The 15,236-nt window shown below is 40.5% G+C and overlaps 1 protein-coding gene across 1 annotated transcript; it reads right to left on the bottom strand.

The window, feature by feature from the left end:
* Positions 1-2,554: 2,554 nt before the first annotated feature.
* sars1 (seryl-tRNA synthetase 1) lies at positions 2,555-15,219 on the bottom strand. Its single transcript, XM_083895716.1, has 11 exons — positions 15,031-15,219; positions 13,705-13,775; positions 12,773-12,856; positions 12,505-12,663; positions 12,237-12,380; positions 10,586-10,741; positions 9,229-9,450; positions 9,013-9,142; positions 7,540-7,697; positions 6,195-6,324; positions 2,555-3,343 (listed from the first exon to the last, which is right to left on the bottom strand). The coding sequence occupies exons 1-11, from the start codon at positions 15,164-15,166 to the stop codon at positions 3,147-3,149; spliced, it is 1,587 nt and encodes a 528-aa protein (XP_083751842.1). The 5' UTR covers positions 15,167-15,219; the 3' UTR covers positions 2,555-3,146.
* Positions 15,220-15,236: the final 17 nt, after the last annotated feature.

The raw sequence follows: 15,236 nt of genomic DNA, 5'->3' as shown, positions 1-15,236 counted from the left end.
CTGAGCCATTTCGTTCAGTTGCGAACCTCGCAAAGCGAAGAAAAGATGGACTTTGTTCGTCTTGGGCCGACTGATGTTCGAAATTAAATTTGGCGCAACTGAATTTCGGATGCTTCGCAGACTTTGACCTGAGGGGGCACTACTGAGCCATTTTTCGTTGAGTTGCGAAACTTGCAAAACAAAGAAAAGATAGACTCCAAATCCAAGATGGCCGACTTCCTGTTGAGTCGAGGTCATGGTCCCCAGAGGATTTTTTGTTCGTCTTGGTCCGACCGATGTTCCCACCAAATTTCGTGAAATTCAGCGCAACTTAACTTCGGCTGCTCCGTAGGCTTTGACCAGAGGGGGCACTACTGAGCCATTTTGCATTGTTTTTTCGCAATTGCTAGAATAACAATAGGGCCTCGCACACTGGTGACATTATGAATACGATGTAAACTCACTCCTTGATGACTGACCTTGAGACTCTGAGCTGCTTCGTCCAGGATCTGAACGCCGGCGGCGCGAACGACCTCCACTCGTCCGAGAAACTGCAGATTTTTTAACGAGAGACTTTTTCGTGAATCCACAAAACGTTGACGGAGAACGTCGTCCAGCTCCCGTCACATCAGTCGTCAGAGAAACGTCGGTACGTACCTTGACCTTAAAGGAGATCTCCGAGTCGTCGTCTGAAACGTCGCTCATCTCTGCAGACGTCAAAAACGAGGAGATTTCTCAGCGTTTTCTCCGTCACTGAACTGTAAGCAATAAGAAAATAAAGCTCAGGGTGTAAAGTCTGTCCCGGTTAATAAGTCACTCTCATGTCTTCCTTATTGCAGCCTTATCACATCTACAGCCTGAATATTGCTTTGTAAAGTCTAACCTTTGTGTGTGTGGTTCATGTTATTGGTTTGATCCAGGAGCAAAATCTCCACAGTTTAGAATGCACCGAAATGCACCATAACCTTTAGAGGTGAACTTTCTCTAAACCTTTGAATGCACACGTCTAATTGTTCAATGTTTAATGTCTGATGTTAATAACATGCTGTTCTCTAACAAGGTGATGAAGCGCAACAATCGCCTGCTTTCGTGCTCGAATATCACTGTAGCATCAACTTTTCAGAGGGATTTTCTTGTCAAATATGTGTATGCATCATAGCCAAATAGCCAAAATAATATGTGATAAAAATGAGAAAATAGAGAAGGGGTAGTATTATATAAGTTATTCTTCCTACTACTCCTTTATTTTTTATTTTTGTTGTTGTTGTTTACTTATTTTTTATTTTCATTTCTTCTTTCGTTATTATTATTATTCACATGCTCGAAATAAACTAAACCAAACTAAATATATACACAAAAAGTTAGGGATTAGTCTTGTGGGTGTATCTGCTGCCCCTCTGTGGTCAAACACCAGCTACTGCACTCATATTTTTCAAACATTTTCCCTTTTTTCCCCATTCGGGAAAGTTACCTGATGTGAAGTAACGGGAAAAACTACGCAACTGATACCAAACTGAGTCAAGTACACTGTAAAAAAAAAAAAAAAAAAAAAAAAGTTGGGAAAACTCAAGATTTCAAGGCACTTGATGCCATCAATTTTTGAGTTTACAGTCCAACAAAAGATCTTGTGTTTTTAAAAAAAGTTCAACCAACTTAAATGATTTTGTTAGACAAACTTGTAAGTTAGAGTTGTGCCAACTCAAAATTCTCTTTTCAAACAGTTTGGCTAACTAATCTGGTTCAGATAATGTAAATGTGTTAAAAAAAAAATGATTACAAGTTTGTCTAACAAAATAATATTAGTTGATGGAACTTTTTTAAAAACTCAAGATCTTTTGTTTGGCTTTAAACTCAAAATTTGAAATCTTGAGCTTCCTTTTTTTTTTTTTTTTTACAGTGTATCAACATCATTCAACACGTCAGCAAGTTTTCCCTTAAAGTTTCCCCTTAATATTAAAGTAAGTAAGTTTTTTGTAAGTAAAGTAGTTACCACTACCGCAGGTGTCAAACGTGAGGCCCGTGGGCCTGAACCGGCCCGGCTGATGGTCTGATCCGGCCCGCAGAATACATTTGTTGTTGAAATGCTATATTAAACTACCAGAATGATGTGTATATGGTACATTTAGGCATAATAGTGTTGAAATTGCACATATTCTTCCTCAAGAAATGTCATATTTTGTTAAAAAAAAAAAATAATAATAATAGTTTGACACTTCCGCTGTAGACCCGTGGTTCTCAAACTTCGGTACGTGTCGCTCAATACTTTGAGGTTGTAATGTGACCCGACTCACGTAAATAAACCTTTTCACGCGTTGAGCCCCAAAAGAAATCTCCCACAATCCACCTGTGTGGAATCCAGGTGTTTCAATCAGGCTTTGGGCTCTTGACCCCTATATCTTCAATGAACTTGACCGGCCCGCACAGAGCCGTGACCTTTAACCCCATCCAGCACCTTTGAGATGAACAGGAACAGGAGATTACGAGCGAGAACCTTCTGGTCCAACATCAGCTGTTACAGCTGTGAAAGAGGAACAAACTCCATATTAATATAATATAAATAAACAAACAAAGAGAAGAATTTTCACCTGTGTTTATTTGTCGACTTCATCAATCATAGATACTATAACGTCATGTCATGATTATAGAAATGAGAGTTTTTCAGCCATAATAAGCCAGAGAACAACAGCGATGACGTCATCGATGACATCATCGAGCCAAAACAATGACAGTGATTGGGATTAGCCTAAAAAAAGCAGACAGTTAAAAACAAACACCTGGTCGCGTCAGATCGATTAGTTTGACCCAAAAAAAACGAAGTCGCGACGACGTAAACCACAGAAGAGAGAAGGAGTTTTTTGTTATTTTTTGGTCTCGACAAAAAAATTAATTATCGGATTAATCGGTAAATATTTGTGAAGCTAACGCTAACCGTCCGTCTCTCGGAGAAGAACCCAGGCGTGTTCTGTCGGCTTCGGGCTCAGTGTTTGGTTGCAGATGTGAAACGGAGACGGAGATGTGGATTTGCTGCTGCAGATGAAGACGAACGCCGGCGTCCCGGCAGACACGCAAACACGAGACGGAACCAGAAACACCGGATCGTTTAACGCCGCGCGATCCGCGAGTCCGGTCCGTGAGTTTACGTCTGCGAGGTGAAGTGAAGCTGGGGCCTACGAGTCGTTGACGGACATGTTGTCCATGGCGTTGGGCAGGTTCTGGTCTCCTCCTCCTCCTCCTCCCTGCTTCTTCTTCTTCTTCCCTCCTCCTCCTCCTCCTCCTCCTCCTCCTCCTTCCTGTTTCTTTGCCTTCTTCGTCACTTCCTGATCGATCGGCGCCGGCTTCACGAACTTGATGATCTCTGTCAAACCTAGAGGACGAGAAAAAAAAAAAAACACCAGTGCGTGAAACTGACCGTCATTTAAAGAGGTTACGTCATAGTTTGCGTTATTTGTAGTGCTGCGCACGCTAGCGCCGCTAAAGTTAGCAAATGCCGCGTTTCCATGACGACTGACATAACAAAAGACATGCTTGATGTCATAGTTTAGAGTATAATTCCGTTTAGTATAATCCCACTGAGTATAATCACACTCAGTATAATTCCGGCGAGTATAATCCAGTTTAGGTATAATCCCGCCAGAATATAATCCCGCCAGAGCATAATCCTGGCCAGTAATCCAACCAGAGTATAATCCCGTTTAGTATAATTCCACTGAGTATAATCCCATCTGATATAATCACACTCATTATAATTCCGGCGAGTATAATCCCGTTGCGTATAATCCCGGCAAGTATAATCCTGGCGAGTATAATCCCACCAGAGTATAATCCCGTTTAGTATAATTCCGCTGAGTATAATCCCATCGAATATAATCACACTCATTATAATTCCGGCGAGTATAATCCTGTTTAGGTATAATCCCACCATAGTATAATTCCGCTGAGTATAATCCCATCGAATATAATCACACTCAGTATAATTCCGGCGAGTATAATCCAGTTTAGGTATAATCCCTCCAGAGTATAATCCAGGCCAGTATAATCCCACCAGAGTATAATCCCGCCAGAGTATAATCCTGGCCAGTATAATCCCACCAGAGTATAATCCTGGCCAGTATAATCCCACCAGAGTATAATCCCGTTTAGTATAATTCCGCTGAGAATAATCCCATCTGATATAATCACACTCATTATAATTCCGGCAAGTATAATCCCGTTGCGTATAATCCCGGCAAGTATAATCCCACCAGAGTGTAATCCCATTTAGTATAATTCCGCTGAGTATAATCCCATCGAATATAATCACACTCATTATAATTCCGGCGAGTATAATCCCGTTGCGCATAATCCCGGCAAGTATAATCCTGGCGAGTATAATCCCGCTGAATATAATCACGAGTATAATCCCGCCGAGTATAATCCCGTCGAGTATAATCCCGTTTTACCGGAAAAAGACGCGCGTGACGTCATGTTTACGTGAATCCCGATTGTTAAAACTCTAAAGTCTCTAAAGTAAAGCAGTTTTTCGTGCCGTGGCACGAGTCCAGCTACCATTTGTCAGTTAGCTCCGTTAGCTTCTTTTAGCAGTGTTAGCATTAGCCTACAGTGGAACTGGAGGGGTCTGTTTATTAAAAGAGCAGCGTACCTGTGTTACTGCGTATGTGTGCCTCTGTTTTTAAAGTTCAGCGTTACTTTCGAGACTCGTTTTAACAATCGGGGAGTCACGTAAACATGATGTCACGCGCGTCTTTTTCGGGCAGTTGTTAAATGTTTATCTGTATATGTGTTGCTACGCTAGGTCGCGTGCACAAATACATCACGTAGAGGGCTGTTATTAACCGGTAATTAATGATAACAAAAGAAAAGTTAGTGTTTTCTGTGCACTTTAAGAGTCAGAGCATGTAGAAATAAAAGCATGAATCACATGTTTAAAGTTAGAAATCGTGACGAAATGTTTCCCTTGAAGTCTCACAGAGACACTGGACTGACAAACACTGAGCTGGAATCAAAACTCTGACGCCCAGATTCCTGTAAGCGTGACTCATTTAACTCTTAAAAAACTATTTCCGGTCAGAGAAAAGTCAATCATCAGATTAAAGATGGAATAGAATAAGCCACATATTATTACTAACACACTTGTGTGGTATTTCTGCAGATTAATTATCACGTCAGAGCTCGTGAGTGAACTTCATCTGACTCAAGGATCAGGTGTTGATGCAGCCTGGAGTCTAATCTCTGTTATCCAGGACGTTCACTTGACTCCAAACAAAACTGTTTTTCAGGCATTTCATACCTGTGGGAACCCAGAGTATAATCCATCCGAGTATAATCCGGAAAGTATAATCCCGCCGAGTACAATCCCAGACTATAATCCCGCCACGTATAATCCTGCGAGTATAATCCTGCTGAGAATAATCCCACCGAGTATAATCCCACTGAGAATAATCCCACAGAGTATAATCCCACTGACTATAATACCACCGAGCATAATCCCACAGAGTATAATCCCGTTGAGAATAATCCCTACGAGTATAATCCCGGCAAGTATAATCCCACTGAGTATAATCCCACAGAGTATAATACCGTTGAGAATAATCCCACCGAGTATAATCCCGCTGAGTATAATACCGCCGAGTATAATCCCACCGAGTATAATACTGCTAAGTATAATCCCGTTGAGACTAATCCCACCAAGTATAATCCCGGCGAGTATAATCCCGTTGAGTATAATCCCACTGAGTATAATACCGCCAAGTATAATCCCACTGACTATAATACCACAGAGTATAATCCCACCGAGTATAATCCCACTGACTATAATCCTGTTGAGTATAATCCAGCCGAGTATAATACCATCGAGTATAATCCCATGACTATAATCTTGTTGAGTATAATCCAGCCGAGTATAATCCCACTGACTATAATACCACCAAGTATATTCAGACCGAGTATAATCCCGCTGCTCTCAGGTTCATAGGAACACACAAAGCTCTAAACCACAGCAAGGTGGTGACCCAAGGAGAGCATCCCACCGAGTATAATCCCACTGAGTATAATTCCGCTGACTATAATCCCACCGAGAATAATCCCACCGAGTATAATCCCGGTGATTATAATCCCTTTGAGAATAATCCCACCGAGTATAATCCCGTTGAGAATAATCCCACCGAGTATAATCCCACTGAGTATAATCCCGCTGAGTGACTTCAGTGTGGTTTTACCTGGAGGCATGAAATCCTTGAGCTTCTCTGGAATGACGATGCCCTCCTCAGTCTGGTAGTTCTCCAGGATGGCGCACATGACGCGAGTGGTGGCGCACATGGTGGCGTTCAGCATGTGCACAAACTCCGCCTGCACACGCACACGCACACGCACACACACACACACACACACACACGCACACGCACACGCACACGCACACGCACACACATTACTGATTGTAACAGTACTTCTATAGCACTTTTAAAAACACAAAAAATCATCCTGTAAAAGTGTGTTTTGACGAAGACGACCCGGATTAGAGTGCCGCTCAGAACAAGGGCCTTTCTGCATGGAGTTTGCATGTTCTCCCTCTGTGTGTGTGTGTGTGTGTGTGTTCTTGTACTTGTGGCATACTGAGGACCAGTGAGGGTTTTTAACCAACAAAGTGAGGTCATTTTTACGGAGTGAGGACATTTTGGCCGTTCCTCACTTTGTTTTCATTGAAATCACTTCCTTAGGTTGCTATAACATGCTATACTCAATTTGTCAAAAGAAATGAATTCAAATTTTGGACGACATAGTATTGTTTGATGTTTTGTCAAATTTTGGACCAAACATTTTTGGTCAAAATTTTGTTTTAATTTTGGTCGACATATGACGTTTTTGTAAAATTTTGGACCAAAAAAAACCAACAAAAAATGAAAATGTTTTCGTTCCCTTTTTGCTCTGGGGCTCCACCTGCAGACAGTTTGTGGTACTGCAACCAGTAGTTTTTTTGTAGATGTCATTCATGAAGAAGATATTTGTAATTTATATTTGTAAGTTTCCTCCAGGTTTTCCAGTTTCCTCCCACAGTCCAAAGACATGCAATATCGGGATTAGGCAAAATTGGACAATATGGTCCATAGGGTGGTTGTTAGTAGATTTTATGGCTGTAGAATTGTCCAAAAATGCTTAAAATGTGTGACTTCTTCTGACCCTTTTTCCCAAGATAACTTTCACTTTTGCAATGACAGCACTGAGAGTTTGCACGAGGTGTGGACGAGGAATGATCCCTGAATACAGGGAACCGCAACTGTCCTGTGACGTGAGGGGACGATTTCCATCAATAACATGTTTACCATCCGACAACAACACTTGAAGACGGGGGAGATTTTTGTTCTCCTTCTCCTTCTTCGATAAAGAGAATTACAGTGGTCCAAGAGTGTCAAAATGAAAGCATGACTCAGCAGCTGAGACCAAGTCAAAACTGACGCCCTGATTTCTGAGCGAAAAGGTACTTTTCTCTTTATAGTTTCACTAAAACGGCTGAAGGTGTTATGAGGTAAATAAATAAGACGAGGACGACGCGAGCTCAGCGCTCACCTTGTCCATCATCTTCTTGGTCTGTCCGTAGCGGATGCGGAGGCGTCGCGCCTGGTAGTCGGTGCAGTTTGAGCAGGAGACGAGCTCTCTGAAGGCGGCCGAGGCCGGGAACCAGGCCTCCAGGTCCAGCTTCTTACTGGCTGCATGGTTCAGAGCACCTGTGAGCACAGGAGGAAGAGGAGGAGGAGGAGGAGGAAGAAGAGGAGGAGGAGGAGACTCATGACTTTGTGGATGAGTTTTGAACAGTTTAATTCCACGACACAAGCTAAGGAACTCAGCAAACTGAATACAGGTTTTCTCACTGTGAACGAGCACAGATCATTCGATTGATAATTAGCGCTGGGTAAGCGTTAGCGCAAGACGCGTTTCCATGACGACTGTCCGGGGAAAATTACGCGCATGACGTCATGGTTACGCGCCGCGGCACCGGGGTGCAGTCCAGTTCGCTCCGTTTACCAATTAGCTCCGTTAGCCGCGTTAGCTCCGTTAGTCACATAAACATGACGTTATGTGCGTACTATTACGGTCAGTCGTCATGGAAACGCATGATGCGTTACCGCTGATGCCGTCATGTTTATCCGCGCGGCACCGGGGTGCAGTCCAGTTAGCTCCGTGTACCAGTTAGCACAGTTTACCAGTTAGCTCCGTTAGCTCCGATAGCCGCGTTTGCTCCGATAGCCGCATAAACATGACGTCACGTGCGTACTTTTCAGGTCAGTCGTTATGGAAACGCATCACGCGTTAACGCCGATGCCGTCATGTTTACGCGCCGCGGCACCAGGATGCAGTCCAGTTAGCTCTGTGTACCAGTTAGCACAGTTTACCAGTTAGCTCCGATAGTCGCGTTAGCTCCGTTAGCCACATAAACATGACGTCATGTGCGTACTTTTCCGGTCAGTCGTCATGGAAACGCATCATGCGTTAACGCTGATGCCGCCATGTTTACGCGCCGCGGCACCGGGGTGCAGTCCAGTTAGCTCCGTTTACCAGTTAGCTCCGTTTGCTACGATAGCTGCGTTAGCTCCGTTAGTCGCATAAACATTACGTCACGTGCATACTTTTCCGGTCAGTCTTCATGGAAACGCATGCGCTAACGTGCATTAACGCTGAAGTAGTCATGTTTATGCACCACGGCACAGTCCAGTTAGCTCCGTTTACCAGTTAGCTCCGATAGCAGCGCTAGCTCCGTGAGCCACATAAACACGACGTCACGTGCCTCCTTTTCCGGTCAGTCGTCATGGAAATGCGTCATGCCGTTAGCGCGCTAACGTGCCCGGCACTATTGATAATAGATGATCAACTTGCGACAATCATGAAGGACTTGTGATGACATTTTGGTCAAAGTTAAAAGATCAAGTGTAGCATTTAAGAGGGTTTTAGCAACATAAAATAGAATAAACTCTTTCCAAATTTCCTGGATGTAAACCACAAAAACACTAGAAAGCTATTGCTATTTTCAACGTGCAATCATACCAGACACGATGTTGACGATGCGATAAGGGATTCCAAGCGACTGGTAGAACTCCTCTGCCGTCGCGATCATCTCGTCGAACATCTCCCACGACTTGCCGTCGTGAGGCGAGGCGTAAACAAACTGCTCGATCTGGAGGAAGATGAACGTCAAGAGCTCAGATTCTAAAAAAACACATCTTTACTTCACCGACTTCACGGTGTCTGAGAACCACTGACCTTTTCAAACTGGTGCACCCTGAAGATGCCGCGGGTGTCTCGGCCGTGAGAGCCCACTTCCTGTCTGAAGCAGGTGGAGAAGCCGGCGTAGCGTATGGGCAGGTCCTCGGGTTTAAGCCACTCCTCCCTCAGGAAGGCGGCGATGGGCTGCTCCGAGGTGGCGATCAGGTACTTCTCGTCGGTGGCGCCGTCCTCAGACTTCTCGCTGCTCTTACCGATGACCTGATGGAGGGGGAGGAGTCAAACTAAAGTGTGCTTTGATGCTTCATAACTTAAGTAATTTTTTTGTTATTCTGATTATTGAAAACCATCGTTTACTTTTCTTAATGTGCACGCAATGAAAGTTTGGAATGGTTTGCCCAAGGAAGAGAAGCTAATAGGGATATAATGAATGAATGAATGAATATATAAATTAATAGATGAATTAATGAATAAATGGATAAATACATAAAGGAGTGAATAAAATAATTAATTAATGGATAATTAAATTAATGAATAAATTAATTAATAGATGACTGAATAAATAAATAAATAAATAAATGGATAATTTAATTAATTAATGGATGGATGAATGAATGAATAAATCAATTAATAAATTAATTAAAAGGTGAATGAATGTATACATGGATAAATACATACATGAATGAATAAATAAATTAATTAATGGATAATTAAATAAATTAATTAATTAATTAATTGATGACTGAATAAATAAATAAATTGATAAATTAATGGATAATTTAATTAATTAATTAATTAATTAATTAATAGATGATTGAATTAATTAATGGATGGATGAATGAATAAATAAATAAATCAATTAATTAATTAATTAATTAATTAATTAAAAGGTGAATGAATGAATACATGGTTAAATACATACATGAATGAATGAATGAATGAATTAATTAATGGATATTAAAATTAATTAATTAATTAATAGATGACTGAATAAATAAATTAATGGATAATTTAATTAATTAATTAAAAGATAATTGACTGAATTAATTAATGGATGGATGAATAAATCAATTAATTAATTAATAAATGAATTAATACATCAATAAATAAATTAATAGCTAGAGTGAGAATGAATAGATCGTTCTTTGTACAGCCTGAGACAAACACTGTTGTCTGTAAGCCGCTCACTCTCCCACACCAAACTCCATAGAGACAATAAGCATTGTTTTGATTGACGGGACACAGGACACGCTGGTCCTCTGCTGCCTCATGTGGTCGGTTTGTGTTATTTGGGTGTGCCGCGATGTAAAAACGCAGATTGTTTCTTTGGACTTTGGTGCAGGAAAATGAGTGGTTTACAAAGGAGGGGAGGTTGATCGTGGAGGTTTTCCCAGACCTTGTAGAGCTCCTCGTCAAACTGGCTGAGCTGAGCCACCTCCTGCATCACCTCCTTCCTCATGAAGAACGGCGTGTAGAGCATGGTGTACTCCTTACTGTAGAGGATCCTCATGGCGTAGTTGATCAGAGCCTGCTCCAGGAAAACCAGCGGCCCCTACAGGACAACACAGGGAACAACAATAAGGCCAAGGCGAAATACACACTTTTAATAACACTTTTCACTCATTTTAAGCAAAATTATCTACGTTGTATCAGAATTTGACCACATTTATGGTCATTATTTATTTTTAATGAATTAGTATTATTATTGTTAGTGTTATCTGTTTGTATTGTCACTTGTAAGCAATATATGTTGGAAAATTCAATAAAAAGATTTAAATCTGAGCCTAATTATCTACGTTATAGCAGAGTTTGACCATATTTATGGTCAATTTCAATGTTTCTTACTTCTAAATATGCTTCATTGAAATAAATAATGAAATAAAGCTAATAAGTGTATTTTAGGATCACGTGACACAGACCATACATAGGAACAGTAGATTATATTTTATATTAGAGTGTATTTACAATCACTTTCACTCTCCGAGAAGCACAAACATGTGAAAAGACATGAAAAATCAATATTGAATGATATAAAACAAGTTTACAGTAATAAGATTTTCGCCTATACAATTTTTTTGGGTTTTCCATTAAAAGTCAAGACTTTTATTCATCAAAAGAGTTGCAAAATGAATAGAAAATGTAGTCGAGACATTGACGAGATTAAAAATAATGATTTTTATTCCAAATAAAGCTGTTTTAAGCTGTGCTAACATCATTGCACAAGGGTTTAAAATTAAAATGTAATCAAATAAAGACAAAAGTTGAAACATAAATATTTTTATAATTAAAATGTAATCAAATTAAGACAAAAGTTGAAACATTAATAAAAATAAAAAAAACATTTAGAAAATTGCAATATAACATTTTTTTTTTAAATTGACAAAAGTTGAAACATTACAATTAAAACAAATGTTTTTACCAAAAGTTGAATCATTAAAATGTTTGAATTTTTTTACAAAAGTTGACATTTTTTTTTTTTTTTATAAACGTTTAAAGTCACCATATGTAAGAATGTGGCCAAAAACGGTTACTACATTCAAATTCAAAACACCGAGGTCTTTTGGGTTTCGTTTTCTGACGTAACTGGCAACCCGTGGTTACTCGGCAGCTGAGACTCTACTGACTGCAACGTTTGGTAGACGGCGGTAGGTGGCGCCACATGCCAAAACATGATTTCAAAACATAAACATGATTTGCAGTCTGCAAAATATTTTTTTTTAATGCAAATATTTTGTCTGTACTGTTGTTGTTGGTCAGTTCAGTTTGTTATATGAACATTATTCCTGAGTCTCTGTGACATATTAGGAGGATTTTATGATTTATTACATAATGCACCTTTAACTTTTAGTAACTCCAGTTTTTTTTTTTTTTTTTTTTTTAACAAAAGTTCGTTATTAGGCTTCTGCAGAGCTGGCAATTTATTTGAATCTGGTGTTTTTGGAGCGGGGCCACATCTAAAACACGGCAGGGCAGAGTTCCCTGAGGATCAGGGTTGGGAAACACTGGTGTATATGACCGTCTGTCACGTTTGTCGCGTCTGAACTCACCTTGAGGAAGTAGCCTCTGCTCCCGGCCACGACGGCTCCTCTCTCCCCGTCAAAGCCGTCGATCATGACCACCAGGTCCACGTGGGAGTATTTCTTCTGGACGGTGCAGTCGCCCCAGGTTCGCTCCACTCTGTTGTCTGCATCCTGTCAGCGGGAAAACACAACGACTATATTAGTTATTATCTAGAAATGTAGAGTAATAAAACTAGGCGTCATTTATGAATGATTCACGTGTGTGGACTGGTTTAAACCAGACTATAATCCCCACCTCATCGTTGCTGATGGGCACGGACGGGTGCAGCAGGTTTCCGATCTCCCTCAGGTACTCGAAGCGCTCGGCCTCCAGCCTGACCCTCTCACTGTCGCCTTTCTCCACGGCCTCGTCCACCAGCAAACGCACCTTCTTGATCTGGTTCACCGTCAGGGCCTGGGAACGGAAAAACAAAAAAACCAAAGACGATGACGATGACGAGAAGAGAAAATAAAGGAAATGAGAGCTGTTAAAAGCAAAAGTAGAAGACTTTGGCGGGTCATACCGAGAGCGTTTCAGCCGTGAGAGATTCCAGGTTCTGTGCTTCCTCGGGTACGGAGTCGTCGTCGTCTCCGACTGGTTCCTTCTTCTGCATCACACGAGAGAAACAGACGTTAAGAAAGGACGAAAACTGAAACATTAAAAACTTCCTCTTCTGCACATTAAGCTTTTTGCGCAAGTCAATAAGGTGTGAGAATCTCAGGGTTCACTTACGACACCAATAATAGGTCATAAAGGTCATAAAGTCTATGGATGGAGCATCTCTTTAACGTAGTTTTCTCCATATTTATCCTGCTGAAAACCTGCTCTTCTTCAGTAGAGACGCCATATAGACGACCAAACCAATATTTTTACCCACACCTAGTATAAATAGTTTTTACAAAAAAGTTAAAAAAAATCTTTTTTTAAGTATCTCGTCAAAAATTTGACAACAAAAATTTTAAAAAGGATGTCGTCAAAATTTGACCAATTTTTTTTAAAGTATGTCGTCAAAAATTGGACCAAATTTTTTTGTAGTTTGTCAAAAATTGGACCAATTTCTTTTTTAAGTACGTTGTAAAAATGTGAATTTTTTTAAAAGTATGTCAAAAATTAGACACAAAGTTTTTTTTTCGTCAACTTAAGATAAAAAAAATCTCAACAAAAATTGACAATACATTTTTTTTTTTAAAATGTCTTCAAAAATTTGACAGAAAGGTTGTTTCTTTTAAAGTATGTCGTCAAAAATTTGACAACATTTTTTTTTTTAGTATGTCGTCCAGAATTATATTATTTTTTTTGAATGTAGTAAAAAAATTGACAAAAAAGTTTTTAAAAATCGATGATAATTTGTTTACGACTACAATTAACATTTTCCACAAATGTAAATATTCATTTTTATTATATTTTTTGAACAGCTGTTGACGACGATCTGTTGTGAAAGCTAACCTAGCGTACCTTCATTTTCTCGCCGATGCTCTTGCTGCACAGGTTCTTCGCTTTGTTCAGGTTGTCTGCGGTGAAGCGGCCTGTTGTCGAGTAAACATTACAAATCGGTCAGACACAGGGTTATAAAAATGTAATTAATTAATTAATTCCCATAAATTCAGATTAAAATTTACCAGGTTGGAGTGTTTTCCAAAAGTCGTAAACCATTGAATCGTGGGATTGAGCTAACGTTATGTCTGTGTTCTTGTATTTGTTACCTCAGGAGGTATATATATATAAATATATATATATATATATAATAATGTGTGTGTGTGTGTGTGTGTCTGTGTGTGTGTGTGTGTGTGTGTGACAGTGTGAGATTAAAACAGCTGCAGTAGCAGAGACCAGGTAACACCCAGATGGTCTGTTGTCAGTAGCAACCCACGCTTAAATACAGTCAAAATACACAAATAAACACGTAAACACACTTTGACTCAAACAGTCTCAACAATGTAGAGATAAAATCATTTAATGTGATAAAGCAGTGGATCAAAGTGACAGTGTTTGGCTGCAGTAACCTGCGGTGGCGAGGTTAGCTTGACATGTCGCTGTCTGGGATTGCATCAGATTGCACGGTTGCTACCCGGCATCGCTAAGCTAACCTAGCATTCGCGTTAGCCACCACTTAAGTAAACAGCGTTTTGTCTGAGTAAACACCCACATTATGTCTAAAACGTATAAAATACAGATACATAAGTCGAGTTTGACCATTCGGTTCACTTACACTGGTTTAATAGCTGCTAGATGCGCTAGCATTAGCGTTGCAGGTGCGCTTTCCTGTCAACTACCACACCAAACTCCATTCATATTTGGCGTGAAGATGCTTTAGATTAACTCATTGGCAAGTATGTACACATTGTACGAGGTTATTTTTTGTACCGACTGATAAAAAACATGTTATTGATTAATTCGGCATGAATTTTAAGTGTAATAATCAGCCCTTTATTTGCGCTCTCGGGCATTACATTTCCAAATGTTGGTTTCGCTCTTAACGTAGCAGCCAAATAAATGAGTCGTTAAAAGTATATTCTCAAACGCCGTTTGCGTACGTCTGTGCGCGGTATTCAAGTTTTACCCTCGAATTGTCATGGAGTCATTTGAAATCCCAGATGTTTTGTAACCAAGACAATATTCCAACGCGATCAACACAAATAGAGCAGATTTTCCAATGGGGACCGGCGTTAGCTGCGCTCCACCGCAACACTGACGTTACGGCTAAAGTTAGCGTGGTTAGCAAGCGCGCTAACGTTAGCCACTTTCTTCTTCTTTTTAAATAAAAAGGGCATAAACGCTCACATTTTCTCCACGCTGTGTCCACGTCGACCAGTTTGTCCACGAGCGTCACGTCTTTGAACCGCTTCCGCTGAGTCTCGCGGATGACTTCGGGGTCGCCGCCTTTGTCGGTCCGAAACTGGTCCAGGTCGAGCACCATGGTTCCACGCTGTCGTTCGGTTCTCACACCGGGAGAGAGTGAATGAACGCGCGGCGTCAGAGAGACGACT

This window comes from Microchirus variegatus, assembly GCF_963457635.1.
Source record: "Microchirus variegatus genome assembly, chromosome: 9".
Lineage (NCBI taxonomy): Eukaryota > Metazoa > Chordata > Actinopteri > Pleuronectiformes > Soleidae > Microchirus > Microchirus variegatus.
Note: the sequence above shows the minus strand (reverse complement) of the source record. Positions and strands in the feature narration are given on the sequence as shown.

Coding starts and splice junctions, on each gene's coding strand:
- sars1 (XM_083895716.1), bottom strand. CDS start 15,166: ATGGTGCTCGACCTGGACCAGTTTCGGACCGACAAAGGCGGCGACCCC. Junction 10,742..12,236: donor GCAGAGGCTACTTCCTCAAG/GTGAGTTCAGAC, acceptor GTTGTCCTGTAG/GGGCCGCTGGTTTTCCTGGA. Junction 3,344..6,194: donor CAAGGATTTCATGCCTCCAG/GTAAAACCACAC, acceptor CTCGTCCTCTAG/GTTTGACAGAGATCATCAAG.